A 17,643-nucleotide genomic window follows, 5' to 3' on the forward strand; every position below is an offset into this window, starting at 1 on the left:
AGACACACAGATCCCAGATGCACCCCTCCCCCTCCCCTCCCCTTACACCCCTCACCATTACAAAAGATCAAGTGACAGTCCAACTTAAGAAATTATGCAGCAATAAAGCAGCTGGGCCTGACAGACTGTGCCCAAGGCTACTCAAGGCCTGTGCTGCTGAACTGGGGAGCCACTGAAGCACATCTTCAATTTGAGCCTACGCCTTGGACAAGTTCCAACACTGTGGAAGACATCATGTCTCACCCCTGTCCCTAAGAAGCCACACCCTAGTGAGCTTAATGACTACAGACCTGTCGCTCTTACATCACATGTGATGAAGACAATGGAGCGATTGGTCTTAGGCATGCTCAGACCCCAGGCACGCCATGATACTAGACCCGTTACAGTTTGCTTACCAGGAGAAAGTGGGCGTGGGCGATGCCATCACTTATCTTCTACACAGGACACATTCCCACCTGGACAAGGGGAAAAGTGCTGTGAGAATCATGTTCTTTGATTTCTCAAGTGCTTTTAACACCATCCAGCCCCTCAGATTGGGAGACAAGCTCTTGCAGATGGGTGTGGGCGCCACCTGGTAACCTGGATTACAGATTACCTGACCCGGCGACCACAGTTAAGTCAGACTGAAGAACTGTCTCTCTGACACTGGGATCTGCAGCACCGAGCCCACAGGGAACTGTGCTCTCTCCAGTCCTGTTCACCCTGTACACATCTGACTTCTGCTACAACACCGAGTCATGCCACATGCAGAAGTTTTCTGATGATACTGCAATTGTGGGGTGTATCAGGAACGGGCAGGAGAAGGAGTACAGGAGCCTGGTGGAGGACTTTGTGCAATGGTGCAAACTCAATCATCTTCAACTTAACACTTCAAAGACCAAGGAGATGGTGGTGGATTTCCGCAGGTCTAAGCCCACTCTGCTACCAGTCCACATTGATGGGGTCAATGTGGAGGTGGTTAGCACCTACAAGTATCTGGGTCTCCACCTGGATAATAAACTGGACTGGTCAGCCAACACTGACACACTCTACAAGAAAGGGCAGAGCAGGCTGTACTTCCTGAGGAGGCTGCGGTCCTTCAATGTGTGCAGTAAGCTCCTCAGGATGTTCTACCAGTCTGTTGTTGCCAGCATCCTCTTCTATGCAGTAGTATGCTGGGGAGGAAGCACAAGGAAGAAGGATGTGGGGCGAATTGACAGGCTGGTAAGGAAAGCTGGCTCTGTAGTTGGAGCTGAACTGGAGTGCATCACTTCACTATCTGACAAAAGGACCCTGAGCAAACTGATCAACATCTTGGACAATGAGTGTCACCCACTCCACAGCACTATTGTTAAGCAGAAGAGCCTGATCAGCTGGAGACTTCGCTCACTGCCTTGCACAACTGACAGACTGAGAAAGTCATTTGTCCCCAGGGCCATTGAACTGTTCAATGACTCACTTAAGGGAAGAGGAGAGATAGACTTCTCTGCATAGTCTGTCTGCCTCTTCACCCCCTCCATGTTTGGTACTGTCTGTCCACTAGCCACTTGTACCACTGTCTTTATGCCTCACTGTTTGCGTGCTATATTAGCACATCAGCACATATGCATAACCGCCCCCCTCCATGCCACAGCCGAACTGTGGCCACACTGATACACTTTCTTAAATAGTTAGTTAATATAGAGATATATAGACTTTACTTTACTTTATTTCTGCATTGTTGCACTGTTGACTTAGTCATTTGCACTATCACCATGACCACTATCACCATTGCACTACCACCATGACACTCATTCACACAGAGCACCTTAGAGCACCTTACCATACCTTACTATGCACAGAGAATCACAGGCTCAGTCCCTGCCTCAGTCATTGCAAAGCCTCTGATTTATTAATCACCACTATGTGGATACTGTTTTTAGAATTGATTTAGATTAAGTGTTAGTATAATTTGTATTTTAGTATATTTAGCATATTCTTTATCTTCTACTGTCCTTACTGCTTAGTTGTGTTTTTATATTATTTACTTTAATTACTCTTTCTGCTGTTAAAGAATGTGTTTGTGTTGTATGTATGCTGCTGTTGAGACCTTGAATTTCCCCTGGGGATCTATCTATCTATCTATCTATCTAACGATGGTAATTCAGCTGGTTTTGCTTGTCGTACCACCTCAAGCTGATCATTTTAGGTGGTGTTGCTGGTCTACACTGCTGGTTTAACTGGCCGTACCAGCTTATGTTGGTCAAACCAGCATGACCATCTTACACCAACAATGTCAAGCTTGGCAGGCTGGTCACCAGCAAGAAAACCATCAAAGACCAGCTAAAACCAGCTACCAGCATAAGCTGGTTTATAGCTGTTTTTTTCAGCAGGGAAATAATAGAAAAAAACAGCTAGAAATCAGCTTATGCGTGTAGCTGGTTTTAGCTGGTCTTTGCTGGTTTTCTTCCAGCTCTTGCTGGTCTTTGCTGGTGTAGCTGGTTGGACCACCAGCTGGATATGCTGGCGTGACCATCTGAGGAAGCTGGTCATGCTGGTTTGACCAGCCTGTTGTGTGGGATACAGCTGGTGCAAGATGGTCATGCTGGTGACCAGCCTGCCAAGCTTGACATTGTTGGTGTAAGATGGTCATGCTGGTTTGACCAACATAAGCTGACGCACCCAGTTAAACCAGCAGTGTAGACCAGCTAAAATGACCAGCTTGAGGTGGTACGACAAGAAAAAACAGCTGAATTACCATCGTTAGGTGGGTAAACCAGCTGAAGGTATGTTTTCGCAAGAGATTGGCTGGTCTAGCTGGTCAACCATCATAGGGTGGTCAAACAAGCTGGTCAACCAGCAAACCACCTTTAGCTGGTCAGGCTGTTTTTTTCAGCAGGGCAGACTATCTTTGTGGATGTATGGGAATGGGAACAAGGAATGATTCGGCTATTTGAGCACTTGATTAGGCTTACTAGAGAGGAAAACATTGAATGTTTTCATGAGGTCAAGTGAAAAACTTGAGCAACTGCAGGCTAATTACATAATTATAGCCCTGCCTATTTTAGCAAGCTGGTTCCTGGTTTTGGACTAAAGCTAAATGGGTACATAATAGCCACAAGCCTACACTGGCATACTGGGTTAGTTAATGAGGACATCCCTTAGTGTCAATTTAAAAAATAACTATATTCATCCAGAAATGACACACAGTGTTTATACATATGAGAACAGAAGAGAGATCACTACATTTGGCCCAGGCACAGAGAGTATCACACTTACAAACACACTACAGTTGAGTAAAATAAACAGCAGGTTATATTTAAACACACCAAGTTTTACAGTTGTACAGTATAATGATACAAAACACTTAAGGGAACACTTTTGGTGCAGCACACACGTAACACTAACTCAGTCTCTGATGAGAGACACACACACACACACACACACACACACGTTCTTGCTGGTTCAAATAGCAGAACTCCCACAGGTCCACTCAAATGATTATATAGACCTCTCCAGAATAAGTCCCGCCTCCGTAACTTCCGTATCCATCCAACTTCCTGGCGTTCGATTGTCTATGGGAAATAACATGGCGTTTGAAATATCATACGGTAAAACATCTGTAGGTAGCGCAGAGAAAAAGCTGGTGGGCAGATTGGCCTACACACTTCTGTTATCTAGTTTCCACTGGATTTTTGATTGTCGGTGCCGTTTAAGCATACTATAGACTATACTACTTAAACGGCAATCGAAAATCAAAACATCCAGTGGAAACTAGATGGCAGAAGTGTGTAGGTCAATCTGCCCAGCAGCTTTTTCTACTTTGTCACCTACAGAGTTTGACAAGTACGATCTTTCAAAACGCCATGTTATTTCCCATAGACAATCGACGCCAGGAAGTTGGATGGATACGGAAGTTAGGAGGCGGGACTTATTCTGGAGAGGTCTATTGGCAACAAATGGCAGGGGACTGTCACTGTCAGTGGAATTCTGGGAGATGTAGTTTCATAGAGTGAGCGTCTATGGTATCTCTAGGCACTGTACTTCTTCCCAGCATGGTGGATCTGCTGGTAGAGTAGAATTCTGGGAGATGTAGTTTCATAGAGTGAACGTCTATGGTATCTCTAGGCACTGTACTTCTTCCCAGCACAGTGGATCTGCTGGTAGAGTGGAATTCTGGGAGATGTAGTTTCATAGAGTGAACGTCTATGGTATCTCTAGGCACTGTACTTCTTCCCAGCACGGTGGATCTGCTGGTAGAGTGTCATGGAGAAGGCCAGCCCCAGCAGCTGCAGCAGGAGACAGAAAGGAAGGTCAGTCAGGGCCCATGTTCATGTGATATCTGTGTGTGTGTGTGTGTGTGTGTGCGCGTGTGTGTGTGTGCGTGCGCGTGTGCGTACCTGTATAACCAGCACGCCCATGACGATAGTTCCAAGCAAGTGTTTGTTGTCATCTAGCCACTCCTCCACTCTCTCATAGCAGCCCTGTACATAGAGGTATTAAAGCTCAAATTCTATTTCACACCTGGATTAAAGGTAGAGGTAGAGACTGATGGTTCAGAAGGCCCCATTTCGTATGCTTATTGAATGGTAGGTGTAATAAGGGTGGATTGTGTGTTTTATTACATAAGATGAATACAATCCTGATAAGTATTCATTCAATTCAGTTATCATCAATGAACAAATGAAAGTGTTAAGGTCAGTTCTGGCCAGGCCATGGTAGTCTAGAAGCTTGCTGCCCTCCCCTTCATATCCTTCATTCCTAATTGATCCAGGTGCATCCCCTCAGCCGATAATCTTTCTTCCCTAGCGATTGGCCACACAGCTTCGGCACGCCTTTTAAATTCTACCCACTTCCTCTCAACCGTATACAGCTCGGTTTTTGCTACCCACCGCCTCCCCTGCTCCACCTTGTCGTGTATGATGTGGTATGTTCTCTTGTCACGTCGCTTGGCTCTGTTCATGGGGGGAATATTTATCTCTCCCTGTCCTGCTGGGGTGAGAATTCCCTAAACTGCTGCTGCCCCCTGACTTAATGCTTTTCCATGGTGCTCATGGAAATAGGGGGGTTCCTCCGAACAGAGCTATACCGCCAAATGTAATTCATAATTTACAATAAAGACATTTCATTCAGAATCTTCCCTTGTGTTTCTTGACTAAAATGGTTCTGACAGAACTACTGTTTATCATTTGTTGCTTTGGACAAAAGCAGCTGCTAAATACCATAACCACATCAGTCACCTAATGACTTCAACTGCTAAATACCATAACCATATCAGTGACCTAATGACCTGAGCTGCGAAATACCATAACCATATCAGTGACCTAATGACCTGAGCTGCTAAATACCATATCCATATCAGTGACCTAATGACCTGAGCTGCTAAATACCATAACCATATCAGTGACCTAATGACCTGAGCTGCTAAATACCATAACCATATCAGTGACCTAATGACCTGAGCTGCTAAATACCATATCCATAACCATATCAGTGACCTAATGACCTGAGCTGCTAAATACCATATCCATAATCATATCAGTGACCTAATGACCTGAGCTGCTAAATACCATAACCATATCAGTGACCTAATGACCTGAGCTGCTAAATACCATATCCATAACCATATCAGTGACCTAATGACCTGAGCTGCTAAATACCATATCCATAATCATATCAGTGACCTAATGACCTGAGCTGCTAAATACCATATCCATAATCATATCAGTGACCTATGAGTTCAGCTGTATTTGGGTTCAGTAGTTTTGTGATTGAGAATCACAGAAAAAAAACATAGAAAATCAAAACATTTCACCAGAAACGTTGTGAGTGCCGTGCCGTGCCGTGCCGTGCCGTGCCATCTCTCACTCTCACACACACTCACACACACACACACACCTACCTGAGACCACAGGCTGGAGCTAGAGGAGTTGCGGCCACAGTCCAGGAAGTGGTTCTTGCAGCAGCGGTCCGGCACTCTCTTCTCCTTCAGGGCATCATACCAATCAGTGTACCCGCTGACCCCACAGCAGTGCCACTACACACACACGCACACACACACACATAGTGGAAAAGACTGAACTAGATGTTACAATAGGTTAGGGTCACATGGTAGGGCAAGCACTGACTTACAGGCGGGGCTTCAGTGATGTCACTACCTGTGGCTAATTAGGCTAAATTGAACACCTGTCCTGGGTCTAATTAGGCTAAATTGAACACCTGTCCTGGGTCCTAGTTCAGGCCTTTGAGAAAGACTGGCGGCCTGTGTTTCTCCTTTGAGAGTGTTTGCTCGTGAGCAGGCGGCCTGTGTTTCTCCTTTGAGAGTGTTTACCCGTCACACACACACACAAATGTACCATTTGTTTGGATTTTAAACCACCATACTACAAAAACTGAACATCTCAACAGAACCGGCGCTTGGACGGTTCCTGAGGTGCGTGGAGAGCAACACCCGGTCAGTGAGAGCCACAGGTAAGTGACCTCTCACTGGAGCTCTGCCAAAAGCTGACACACACACGTTGCACTCACACACGGTAGGTTCTACTTCCACATCTTTACATCACGTAGGGCCAGTGTGCAGGTCAGCGTTTTGGGCTTTTGCATTCACGTTAGGTTGTGGCCTGGGCTTCCGCTAAAGATAGAATTATACCCTAGACAACGAAGCCCTATTCTAGAATAGAATTATACCCTAGTGCCCAGGCCACTTCGTAACTCTAGACAATCTATAAATACTGCGGGTAATGGTCTAATAATCCTGAATAATTAACAGTAGCATCATAATGGGCTAACAGTAGCATCATAATGGGCTTTCCCATACACTTCAGCTTCTTCATTGATTACATGCTGGTCAAATAAAGTATCCAGTACACACCTCCCTCTGGATGATGTTCCACGCATTACGCAGTCCGATATTGTCCTGCGTGTCATAGAGCCGTAGGCCATCCTTCAGGTCCTGTTTGGCATTTTCACTCACCTGTACAGGTCAAAGATCAGGGGTCAATCAGATCATTAATCAGATGCATGATGACAACAGTGCAACAGCATTGCACTATACACAGCTGATATCTAAACTAGTAAACGCAACCATTACCATGTTGATAGTGTCATTATTTCACATAATACAACACCACATACGCTAACTTAAATTCAAAATCATACATCATGCAGTGTTATACTTTTAAATGATCTAAATGGTATATGATTACACCCTATATTCGTTGATTCATATACAATATGTGTGTGTACATAAAGCTTGAGTATGAATGATACCTGATCAGTATATACGAAGAACAGGACCAGCAGAATCAGTTCAACCAGCAGAATGATCAACAGAACTATGAAAAACTGAAGAAAAGACAGGGAGATGGTATTATTTACATGCAACTGGTCCTCTACTCATTTCCTTAAAGAATGTTGCAAAGGCTTAGCCTAACTGAGGTACTACCCAAAAGAATCAATTCATCTTTCATTTGAAAGTAATCCTATACCATTGTCCAATACCAGACACACTCTCTTTAGATTTCAACAACAAAAACATATGTCATTTCATATGGGTTTTTTTTTAAGAGAATGAAATGCTCACTGTAGACATGAAGAGAAATGGTTATCTAGCTAACACTGACTCAGAAGTGTGTGTGTGTGTGTGTGTGTGTGTGTGTGTGGACACATTTATACTCACACTTAGCAGCAAGCACTTGTTTTCCTTGACAGCACCCAGACAACCCAGAAAGCCTGTTAGCATGACGACGGTTCCCAAGGTGATGATGAGGTTGGCAGCGGAGAGGGAGGGGAAGGATGGAGAGAAGGTGGCGAAGTTGCCCTGGGCAACGGACAACCATACGCCCACCCCCAGCAGACCACACCCACACAACTACACACACACACACACACACAGGACAGGAGAGGTGAAGATCAAATCAGCAGGTATATGAAATGCAAGCAGGGCAAACTAAATCTAATGTTACTCAGCATACAGTACATGTGCAGTGTGCATATGACCGTGTGTGTGTGTGTGTGTGTGTGTGTGTGAGAGTCCACTCACCCAGAACAACAGATTGAAAAGAAACATCATGTATTTCACACAACACAAACAGCCTGGTGCCATCCTGAGAGATAAAACACATCTGGTTAATTTAGACACATGCAGAGAAACCCTACACACACACACACACACACATTATCCAGCACATTCTTGTTTTAAAACACCCTATTCCCTCTCCCCCTGCCCTCCCACATTAGGAGCAGCCAGCACACACACACACACACACACACACAGCCCGCTCACGCAGCCTCTTGCAGCGGTCAGCTTCCCTGACCTGTGGCCCAGGATTCAGCGGAATAAGCAAAACTATGCAGCGTCAGCAAACGCTCACCAAAGATGTAGTGACCATGTGAATATGAGTGACATGATGACTTTGCGCATGTCTCTGAAACATCAACAGAACAATAACTGATCTCTGTTCTGATCTGATTATGAAGGGAGTAGATGCCCATATATGGTCACGCCATGTAGGCTCAAAATTAGAAACTCCAGCTGTGAGACACAGCTTCACTTTCTTCTCTCTCTCTCACACACACACACACACACACACACTCTCACACTCTCTCACACACACACACTCACTCTCTCACACACACTCTCTCTCTCTCTCTCTCTCTCTCTCTCACTCACACACACACACACACAGGAGAGATGTTCCACCTTGAGCATTTACAAATGTAATATGCATCAGCAGAAACATACCATCACACACACTTTCCGAGAGTACCAATTATATATTTTATGTGCGAGAGAAAATTAATATCCAGGAACCATAACATACAATTCACCTGATGTTTAGACGATCTCTGGGCATAATCTACTAATGACATACATGGGGTAATTACAATTATGGAGAACAGTGCAATACAAACCAGCGTTTCACCCTGTCTTTCCATACACACACATAGAGATCGGTGTTTACACCTATCACATGCCTAAAGGCAGGCGGTTAGAAGTTAGAACAATGTTTTGTGACACATGATGGCCATACTGAGCATGATTCAACAGTGAACCCGCAACAAAGGCAGCGTTAAGATAGCCCAAACCTGACACCAGACTAACCAAACCAACCAAAAACAGCTCTGGGTGTCTGTGTACTGTGAAAATGAGAAACTCAAGTGTAGCCATGTTCAGGAAATTACCTCCGTTGAAACGAAATTTATATGGAAGGCAAAACAAATGCACAAACCTGTACGTTCCTATTGGCAAAGTATGTAATTATAGCTCCAATACAATGATATTTTCTCTTAATCGAATGCGTCATAGCTAATATTGCATCTATGAATAGGTCTACCCAACTTTCTCATTATTGTAGACTTAGATCATTGAAACAGTAATAGATGTAGCACTCTGGATCTATTTTGATAGAACCCGTGCAAGCTACTGTGTAACAAAGTAAAGTTTCTCCAATGTTCTGAAGCGTCTGTGAATATGGATATATCCAGACAGCGCTACACAACGTACGAGCAACACGTTCAGGTGTAACTGAATAGCTTTGTTGATGTATGGCCTATACAACGTGCGTAGTCCACTTGAATAGACAGAAAAGACCAGTTAAACTCGGGCCGACCATTCTTTTTCAAAAGCTTATCTTCAACAGCTAGGTGTATGTTAAAAAGGAGCATTGGCTATCAGGGAAATTCATCGCATTCCTTCGTTTTTAGTCCCATTCGTTTGTCCTTGTAGGCTAAGATGCGCCAGTGCTCTCAAAACTCCATGCGGCACAAAGTAGCGGAAGTTTCTGCAAAACACATCATCCGATGAGAACGCAGACCGCACATATACTTGACCAGAAACCGCATTCGGTCTATGCTAGAAACATACGAACTGAGTTACGTCTGGCAATGACAAATGTCTAACTTCCTAAACAATCAGTCATTTCATAAAGTATAGTGGAGTTCAAATGAATGGATAGCCTTATCGAACCAAAGAACAAGAGTAAAAGGTAAGGGTCGTGTCGAAATATAATTCTTGCCCACCTTACTTCAAACAGTGTTTTACTGTAGCCTAGCGCGTTTAATCAGAATGAGTGATTATCCAAAGCGCAACTTTTCACAAGTTGCAAGTCTCCTTGTGTCCGTCGCGTTCGTCTTCATGAACAAAACATCGATGCGTATCCAAGGATTAATCCAGAAAATAACGTAGCCAGTAGACCTATTCAATAGCCTACGATTAGACTTTCAGAATATTTCGCACATCTAGCGTATCCGCAATCTGTTTGTTCCCTATGTTTTCCCTGGCCTTCTGAAGAGAACGGAAATAGCGGAGCTGCGGAAAATATGAACTGATTTCGGGAGGCGTGACTGTGGCTCGGTTCCTCTTGGTTGGAGGAGGGGGGAGACTTCCTGGAAATCCCACAGATAGGGTAAGCGACGCAGGAATGGTTGAACAGCGAAATGGGACTCTGTTTGCAGCGTTTCGCACGAAAGACCTCGCATCAAATATTGTTAGGCTATTTAAAGAAAAACCCAGAGAGTTTAGCCAAAAGCAGCTTAGAGTTAAAAGAGACCACGTAGATGTTGTCATTCCCTTTTCACAAGTTATGGACAACAATCAAGGTAGAATCCAAAGGATTTATTAGAGGAAAATATTACATGTACATTGTAAAACAACTGTATAGAGTCACATTTCATCAGCATATTCATCACCACACAATGTATTGCTACTTGCACTATGGGTGAATGCTCAATGTAGCCACAATTAAGCATAATGACAAATGTCTTTACAGGCTCTACCTATGCCTAGAGGATGATGTCTTACATGTGAGTATGGCCAAGCACAATATGTCTGAGAACCTATAAGGACAAATTCAGCAAAGGTCAATCCTCCTCAATTTGATTATTTCATTAGCTTGGAAAATAAATCATGATTATTAGTACACTTGTAAATATTTTACTCCATTAACACCATGTATATTTGGACAAAGTTAAGACATCCATTTTCAATTGCATAATCTGTAGTATATTCTGTGGGTCTTCCTTATGCACAGGGGAACAGCTGACGGCACTGAGAGAGCACTATTTGGCAGCAAGGCATCATCTCCTCCACTCTGAGAGAGCACTATTTGGCAGCAAGGCATCATCTCCTCCACAAGGAGCATAGCAGCTATAGCAGCTAATGGCCACCTTAGACAACTTTGACAAGATTTGGGAAAGATTCTTGAAAGATTGTAGTCTTTTAACTAATGCCCCCCATTCAAACACTACCATTCAAAGAGTACAATCTTTCAAGAATCTTTCCCAAATCTTGTCAACGTTGTTTGGTGTACGGAGGCCATCAGTCTGAATGCACACACAGAGTCCAAGAAGAAATAACTTTGTTCCTCTTTCTTCAGGTCAGAAGTAGTGAGAACTGTATGTGTGTGTTTGTGTGTGTACGCAATGCATGTGTGTTAGATTTGTGTGTGTGTGTGTGCATGTGTGTGTCAGGTCCAGTGCAAGCTGAAGCCCTTGGACAGGATGGTGTGTGTGTGTGTGTGTGTGTGTGTGTGTGTGTGTGTCAGGTCCAGTGCAAGCTGAAGCCCTTGGACAGGATGGTGGCCTCCAGGTCTCGGTCCTCTTCCTGTTCCTTCAGGCGCTGCTCCTCCAGCAGGGAGACGAGCCAATCACGTTGCTCCACCACCTCCAGCATCTCACACAGGATGCTCCTCTCCTCCGCTAGCTCCTCCTCCCCCTTCAGATGGTCTAGAGGAGACACAACATGACATGATGGAGTACTGGAAAGGTTCTAGGCATACGGTTCTATGGCTTACGGCATACGGTTCTATGACATACGTTCTCAACAGGGATGGATGTGTGTTCACTGAGTAGAGGTCAAGGTCGTACTGAAGGGTAAGGGGGTGGATGTGTGTTCACTGAGTAGAGGTCAAGGTCGTACTGAAGGTTAAGGGGGCTCACCATCTACTGCCATCCGTTCCCTGAGTTCCTGCTGGAGTCGACTCTGACGATCCTCCAACTCCAGCTCTCGAGCACTACACACACACACACACACACACACACACACACACCACAGTATTAATGTGAGTCAAAACACATACAACATCTGTGTGTATGTAGTGTGCTTGTGTGCAGTGGGTGGGTGTGTGTGTGTGTGTGTGTGTGTGTGTGTGTGTGTGTGTGTGTGTGTGTCGTACTCACAATATCATCAGCTCAGATTCATAGCGCACCAGGGCATTCTTCTCCTGCACCAATTTAAACCACTGCTGCATCAGGGAGGGGTCATCTCGCGCTCCCATGGCTACAGCAAGGACACACACACACACAGAAGCACACACACAAACACAGGCCCAAACATGAGCAATTTACATACTTTGTAGAATATGGTGCTTTGTGTAACTGTGTAAGTCATTGGAACTATGGAGGGAGAGAGAGAGAGATGAAGGTAATAAGAGTGAGAGAGGGAGAGAGAGATGAAGGGAATGAGAAGATAAGATAAAAAGAGAGGTGAGGGAGTAAAGTGAGACTCTTTGAGAAAGCCAAGCAAACCATGCTGTGTGGAAGAGAAGAGAAACACACACAAAGCGCTTTCAGATATAACCTCCGGAGTATATGCGGAGGTTTGTCAAACGGAGGTCCTACCCTTCGGATGATTCAGATATGATGCTAACCTGCGGACCTAATACTGATCTTATACGGACGTATGTGTGAACGACATACACGCACATTACAGAATCTCCGTGTGGTTGTCGAGTGAGGGGTGGGGGCTTGTAGAGTTCACAAGATGCGAGATATGACGCAGAATATATGTGGCCGCTGCCTGTCACAGCTGCTTTTTGTTTACAAAATGTAGCCTATGCATTATGTAGGCTAAAGAAGAGAAATCTATTGTGCATAGGCTAATACTTGAAGTAGGCTAGTCACGTAAGTTCGCACTTGAAGTAGGCTAGTCACGTAAGTGCGCACTTGAAATTGACCTAGCCTACAGTATTTGTATGTGTGCTTCAAATAAACACATTTATCTGTTTTCAACGTTATGTACCAGAATTAGCTATAGAACCCCAAATCTGGTTTGCGTTGGAGAGAGAGAGCATGCACAAACTTTATGGTAGGCTACCAGCCAATTCAGTAGGCTAACTCAAGACTTCAAGATCATACAACGTTTTTAAGCAACAAACAAAATACTAACATTAATAACAGTGAAGTTGTTCGTTTTTTCATGGTTTATTTTTTCCAAAAGCATCCTCTCCCCATGTGTCGCATTTCCGTAAGGAGCTTGGAACAAAGTTGGGTTTTCTTCGTTTTCATTTTCTCTAGGCATATTTATGCTCAGCAAATATCAGCGAGCGCAGCAGGTCATGAAGGCTATCAATGAACAGAAAACCGTGTTGGCTAACAATTTATTAAATACTCCTGTTATTGTCGTCAATGACGTTGCTGTAGGCTACTGCCTTTTCAGCGCCTTCTGCTTATGATGATTCAGTCTTCTGAATTCGTTTGTCCTTGTCATGCAGTTGTAGGCTAACGTGTCTCTAACGTTCCCTTCAGGTGTTCTATCAAAATGTTTTATGCCCTCATGGACAGTAGCTCCGTGATGTCTGCATCTTTCCAGGTCGGAGATTTTCTGGACAGCACAATGCCACTCCATCATAACACTGGCATTTAAATCAGATCTAACCACATGGACGCACGAAAGAAACGTCACCAACACGCCCTCTCACTAGGTGTGAATTTTAACCGCATGTCCTACGCCTCGTTCAGACACAGCACATTTACATAATGTCCGGAGGAAATACTAGGGGGGGAGTAGTATAAACACCGGGTGAATTCGGACTTCCACATGACCGGTTATGTTGTTCAGATATATGGCCCCACCGTTTAACATCAGCAGAACCTCCGGTCTTACACGTATGTCTGAAAGCGCTTACACACTGATTGTATATGCACAGATTTATCCAGCCATATCCAAACGCCAACAAACAACATGCCATGATGAAACTGAAGAAAGATAGGGTTTGTGTGTGTGTGTATGAGTATGTGTGTGTGTGTGTGTGTGTGTGTGTGTAGCAAGAGGTATATGGACAAATAAATACAGCAGAGGAGAGAGTTGGGGTCACTACAGCAGAGGAGAGAGTTGGGGTCACTACAGCAGGCAGAGAGGAGAGAGTTGGGGTCACTACAGCAGGCAGTGAGGAGAGAGTTGGGGTCACTACAGCAGAGGAGAGAGTTGGGGTCACTACAGCAGAGGAGAGAGTTGGGGTCACTACAGCAGGCAGTGAGGAGAGAGTTGGGGTCACTACAGCATGCAGTGAGGAGAGAGTTGGGGTCACTACAGCAGAGGAGAGAGAGTTGGGGTCACTACAGCAGGCAGTGAGGGAGAGAGTTAAGGTCACTACAGCAGGCAGTGAGGAGAGAGGAGAGAGTTGGGGTCACTACAGCAGAGGAGAGAGTTGGGGTCACTACAGCAGGCAGAGAGGAGAGAGTTGGGGTCACTACAGCAGGCAGTGAGGAGAGAGTTGGGGTCACTACAGCAAGCAGTGAGGAGAGAGGAGAGAGTTGGGGTCACTACCGTTGGAGGAGGAGCAGGGGCAGAAAGGAGTACGTCTTCTCTGAGGAGAGCCAACAGAAACTACACACACACACACACTTACATTTTTCACAGATGCACTGGCCATGTGTAGGCATACAGAATTGAATTAGGATTAGATGAGTGAGCATTAATTAGATCTGTGGATATGTCTATAGTCTTAAGTTTAACTAAAGCTAATTTAATAATTAGACAAAATACATTTGCTAATTTAACACCATGGTAAGACCAATAGGGACATTCCACCATTTGGGGAATTACACTCATTTTCCACCTCCCCTTCAGTTAAACAATTGATTTTTACCGTTCTCAAGTTCATCCAGCCGTTCTCTGAGTCAGGCGATACCACTTTTAGCTTTAGCCTAGCATAGATCATTGAATCGGATTAGTACATTAGCATCTCGCCTGCTAAGATTTCGGGTAATTTTCCTATTTAAAACTTGTCTCCTCTCAAGTTAGAAAGTGTAATAAGACTAACCGAAAAGGAAACGTGGCGATTTTCTAGGCTGATTTGACATGGAACTATACTCTCATCCCCGCGTAATAATCAAGGAACGTTGCGAACGTACCATGGGCACAGCAGCTGAAAATAGTGTCAGGATCCGGCCATTTTACCTGTCTGCTGCCATGTGACTGCCTCCACCCCTTTTCCCTTATATGATCTGCACTTCCTGTCTCGTCAGTTTCCCTCCGTTTCTGCTCACACCTGTTCCCGTTATTGTCTTGTTGGTCTCGTCCAGTCCTCTGTCTTTCTGTTAATTAGTCTGTATATTTCTGCCCCCCTGTTTCTCTGTTCTTTGTCAGATCGTCTCTCGGTTTTGTCTGGTTGAAGTTTTGTAAGTAAGTAAGTTTGTAAATATCAAGATTGTAGTTTAAGAATAAAGTGAGTTTGTCTGAAATATGACCTGTAAGAGTCTTGCGTGTGGGTCCTATCTTGAGAATCCTGACAAATAGTCCCCGTAGACTAACTTCCAGCAGCAAGGTTGAACTGCAGCAGACGAATTGGTTAGTGACTGGATTATTACGCCTGCATGAGAGAGTATAGTTCCATGTCAAATCAGCCTAGAAAATCGGAAAATAATTACCGGAAATCTTCACTTTTAAACGTGATGCTAGCAGGCGAGATGCTAATGGTCTAATCCGATTCAATTATCTTATGCTAGGCTGAAGCTGAAAGTGGTATGGCCAGACTCAGAGAACGGCTGGATTAACTTGAGAACGGTAAAAATCAATTGTTTAACTCAAGGGGAGGTGGAAAATGAGTTTAATTCCCCAAATGGTGGAATACCCCTTTAAGTGCAAACATAGATATGTCTGCTATTATTATGATATTATTATTACCATTCATATGTCCACTATATTGACCAACTTTGCACTTTGCTTGCTTATTACACTGGCATTGGGGCCCATGAACTCATACACTACATGAGAGAGGGGGGGGAGATAGAGGGAGAGAGAGAGAGGGACATACCTAGCTGATGGAGAGGTATAGGGAGAGATAGAGAGGGAGAGAGAGAGAGGGAGGGACATACCTAGTTGATGGAGAGGTATAGGGAGAGAGAGAGAGGGAGAGAGAGGGAGGGACATACCTAGCTGATGGAGAGGTATAGGGAGAGATAGAGAGAGGAGAGAGAGAGGGAGGGACATACCTAGTTGATGGAGAGGTATAGGAGAGAGAGGGGAGAGAGAAGGAGGGACATACCTAAAAGAGGTATAGAGAGAGATAGAGAGGGATAGGGAGGGACATACCTTTGATGGAGAGGTGGCCTCTCTGGACAATGACCAAGGAAAAGAACAGGACAAAACAAAGGGGGTCCTCTGACACTGACCAGATTCAAGGGAAAAAAAAACAAGGGGAAGATTGGAACAGAGATGAGGGAGGACATACTGTATGTATGTATATATATATATATATATATATATATATATATATATATATATATATATATATATAATATAATATAATATAATATAAGGCCTATAAGCCTTTAATATGGAACACAATACCAATAGGAAAGCGTCTATCATCTATAAGGATAAGGAAGGCAGCCAATGAGGGAACAGGGCTGTGGCATCTTTACCTTGAGAGGAAGTACAAGGGCAAGGAGGGGCGGGTCTTCTGAGAGGAGAACTAGGAGAAACTACACACACACACACATAGGAATGCACACACACAAGCAGAGGAGGTAGAGGACAAAGAGAATGAAGAGCAAACCTAACCCGGCAGGATCCGAGGTGCATCATGAATGAGAGCTTTCTCAGTTTGAATGGCTCCAGGATTCTTAAGTTTACTTTATTTATTAGTGGGTTTGATCCAGCAAGACTTAAGCCATGCTGTGGGCTTGCAGAGCAAGCCCACTATTGTTCTTCTTAAGTTTACTTATTATTATATCTTCCTATTCACCCACTTTTTCTGAGCGAACTACTGCTCCTAGACCGTTTGAGCTATCGGCCGCGGTTCCAACTCAAAAATTCATTGATTGTAGGGAGCTTGTTACTTTAGAAAAGATGTAAGCTGGCGCTTGTCGTTTTCCGCGTTATTCCCGTTTTCAGCATTTTTTCGGCCCCATTGAAATGAATGGCGGAATGTTCGAATTCTAATTCGATTGTGACATCACAGCTCTAATTGTTTAAGCTTGCACCTGGCCGAGTTCTGAGCCATCTGGCAGAGCTCTAATGGGCTTGGCTGGGCTGTCTGTGTATATGAAGGTGTGTGCATGTAACTTTTGACCCGTATGTCCGATTTTCATAAATGAGGTACCGTTGGAATCCTTGGATGAGGCCGAGTTCCATGCCCCTGATCAAACCCACTCTTGCAGTTCCTCGGAACCGCAATTCTAGTTGACTATAATTACTGTGTGTATGTTTGTGTGTGTGTGTGCGCACGTGTGTCTGTTAGAAAAGATGAGTGTAGTGCGTGTTACTTTTCGTGTAAGCTGGTCCTTGTCGTTTTAGCGTTATTCCCGTTTTTCTGCGTTTTTGGGCCCCATTGAAATGAATGGCGGAATGTTCAAGGATTCTAATTCGATTGTGACTTCCGATCACAGCTCTAATTGTTTATTTATGAATTGTAGTGTTTATGAATTATAGTGTTTATAATTATAGTGTTTTATAGTGTTTAT

The 17,643-nt window shown here is 44.2% G+C and overlaps 2 protein-coding genes across 4 annotated transcripts in view; both read right to left on the reverse strand.

Moving 5' to 3' along the window:
- Positions 1–3,817: 3,817 nt before the first annotated feature.
- On the reverse strand, positions 3,818–10,296 carry tspan9b (tetraspanin 9b). 3 transcript variants are annotated; one of them, XM_048235436.1, is made up of 9 exons: positions 9,979–10,296; positions 8,000–8,063; positions 7,637–7,828; positions 7,228–7,302; positions 6,830–6,931; positions 5,861–5,995; positions 4,359–4,442; positions 4,174–4,247; positions 3,818–4,080 (listed from the first exon to the last, which is right to left on the reverse strand). In XM_048235436.1, the coding sequence occupies exons 2-8, from the start codon at positions 8,060–8,062 to the stop codon at positions 4,176–4,178; spliced, it is 723 nt and encodes a 240-aa protein (XP_048091393.1). In that variant the 5' UTR covers position 8,063; positions 9,979–10,296; the 3' UTR covers positions 3,818–4,080; positions 4,174–4,175. The 3 variants fall into 3 exon arrangements, with proteins under 3 accessions (XP_048091393.1, XP_048091392.1, XP_048091391.1); XM_048235435.1 differs by having other exon boundaries at positions 3,819–4,247; positions 9,984–10,293; XM_048235434.1 differs by having other exon boundaries at positions 3,819–4,247; positions 9,979–10,293.
- Positions 10,297–10,552: 256 nt separating this feature from the next.
- The window catches only part of mical3b (microtubule associated monooxygenase, calponin and LIM domain containing 3b), a 76,109-nt gene continuing 69,018 nt past the window's right edge, over positions 10,553–17,643 (reverse strand). The window contains 3 exon segments of the mRNA XM_048235609.1: positions 10,553–11,682; positions 11,896–11,969; positions 12,136–12,235. Of these exon segments, the coding sequence (XP_048091566.1) occupies positions 11,498–11,682; positions 11,896–11,969; positions 12,136–12,235 (359 nt within the window). The 3' untranslated portion in view covers positions 10,553–11,497.

Source organism: Alosa alosa, chromosome 23, assembly GCF_017589495.1.
Source record: "Alosa alosa isolate M-15738 ecotype Scorff River chromosome 23, AALO_Geno_1.1, whole genome shotgun sequence".
Classification (NCBI taxonomy): domain Eukaryota; kingdom Metazoa; phylum Chordata; class Actinopteri; order Clupeiformes; family Clupeidae; genus Alosa; species Alosa alosa.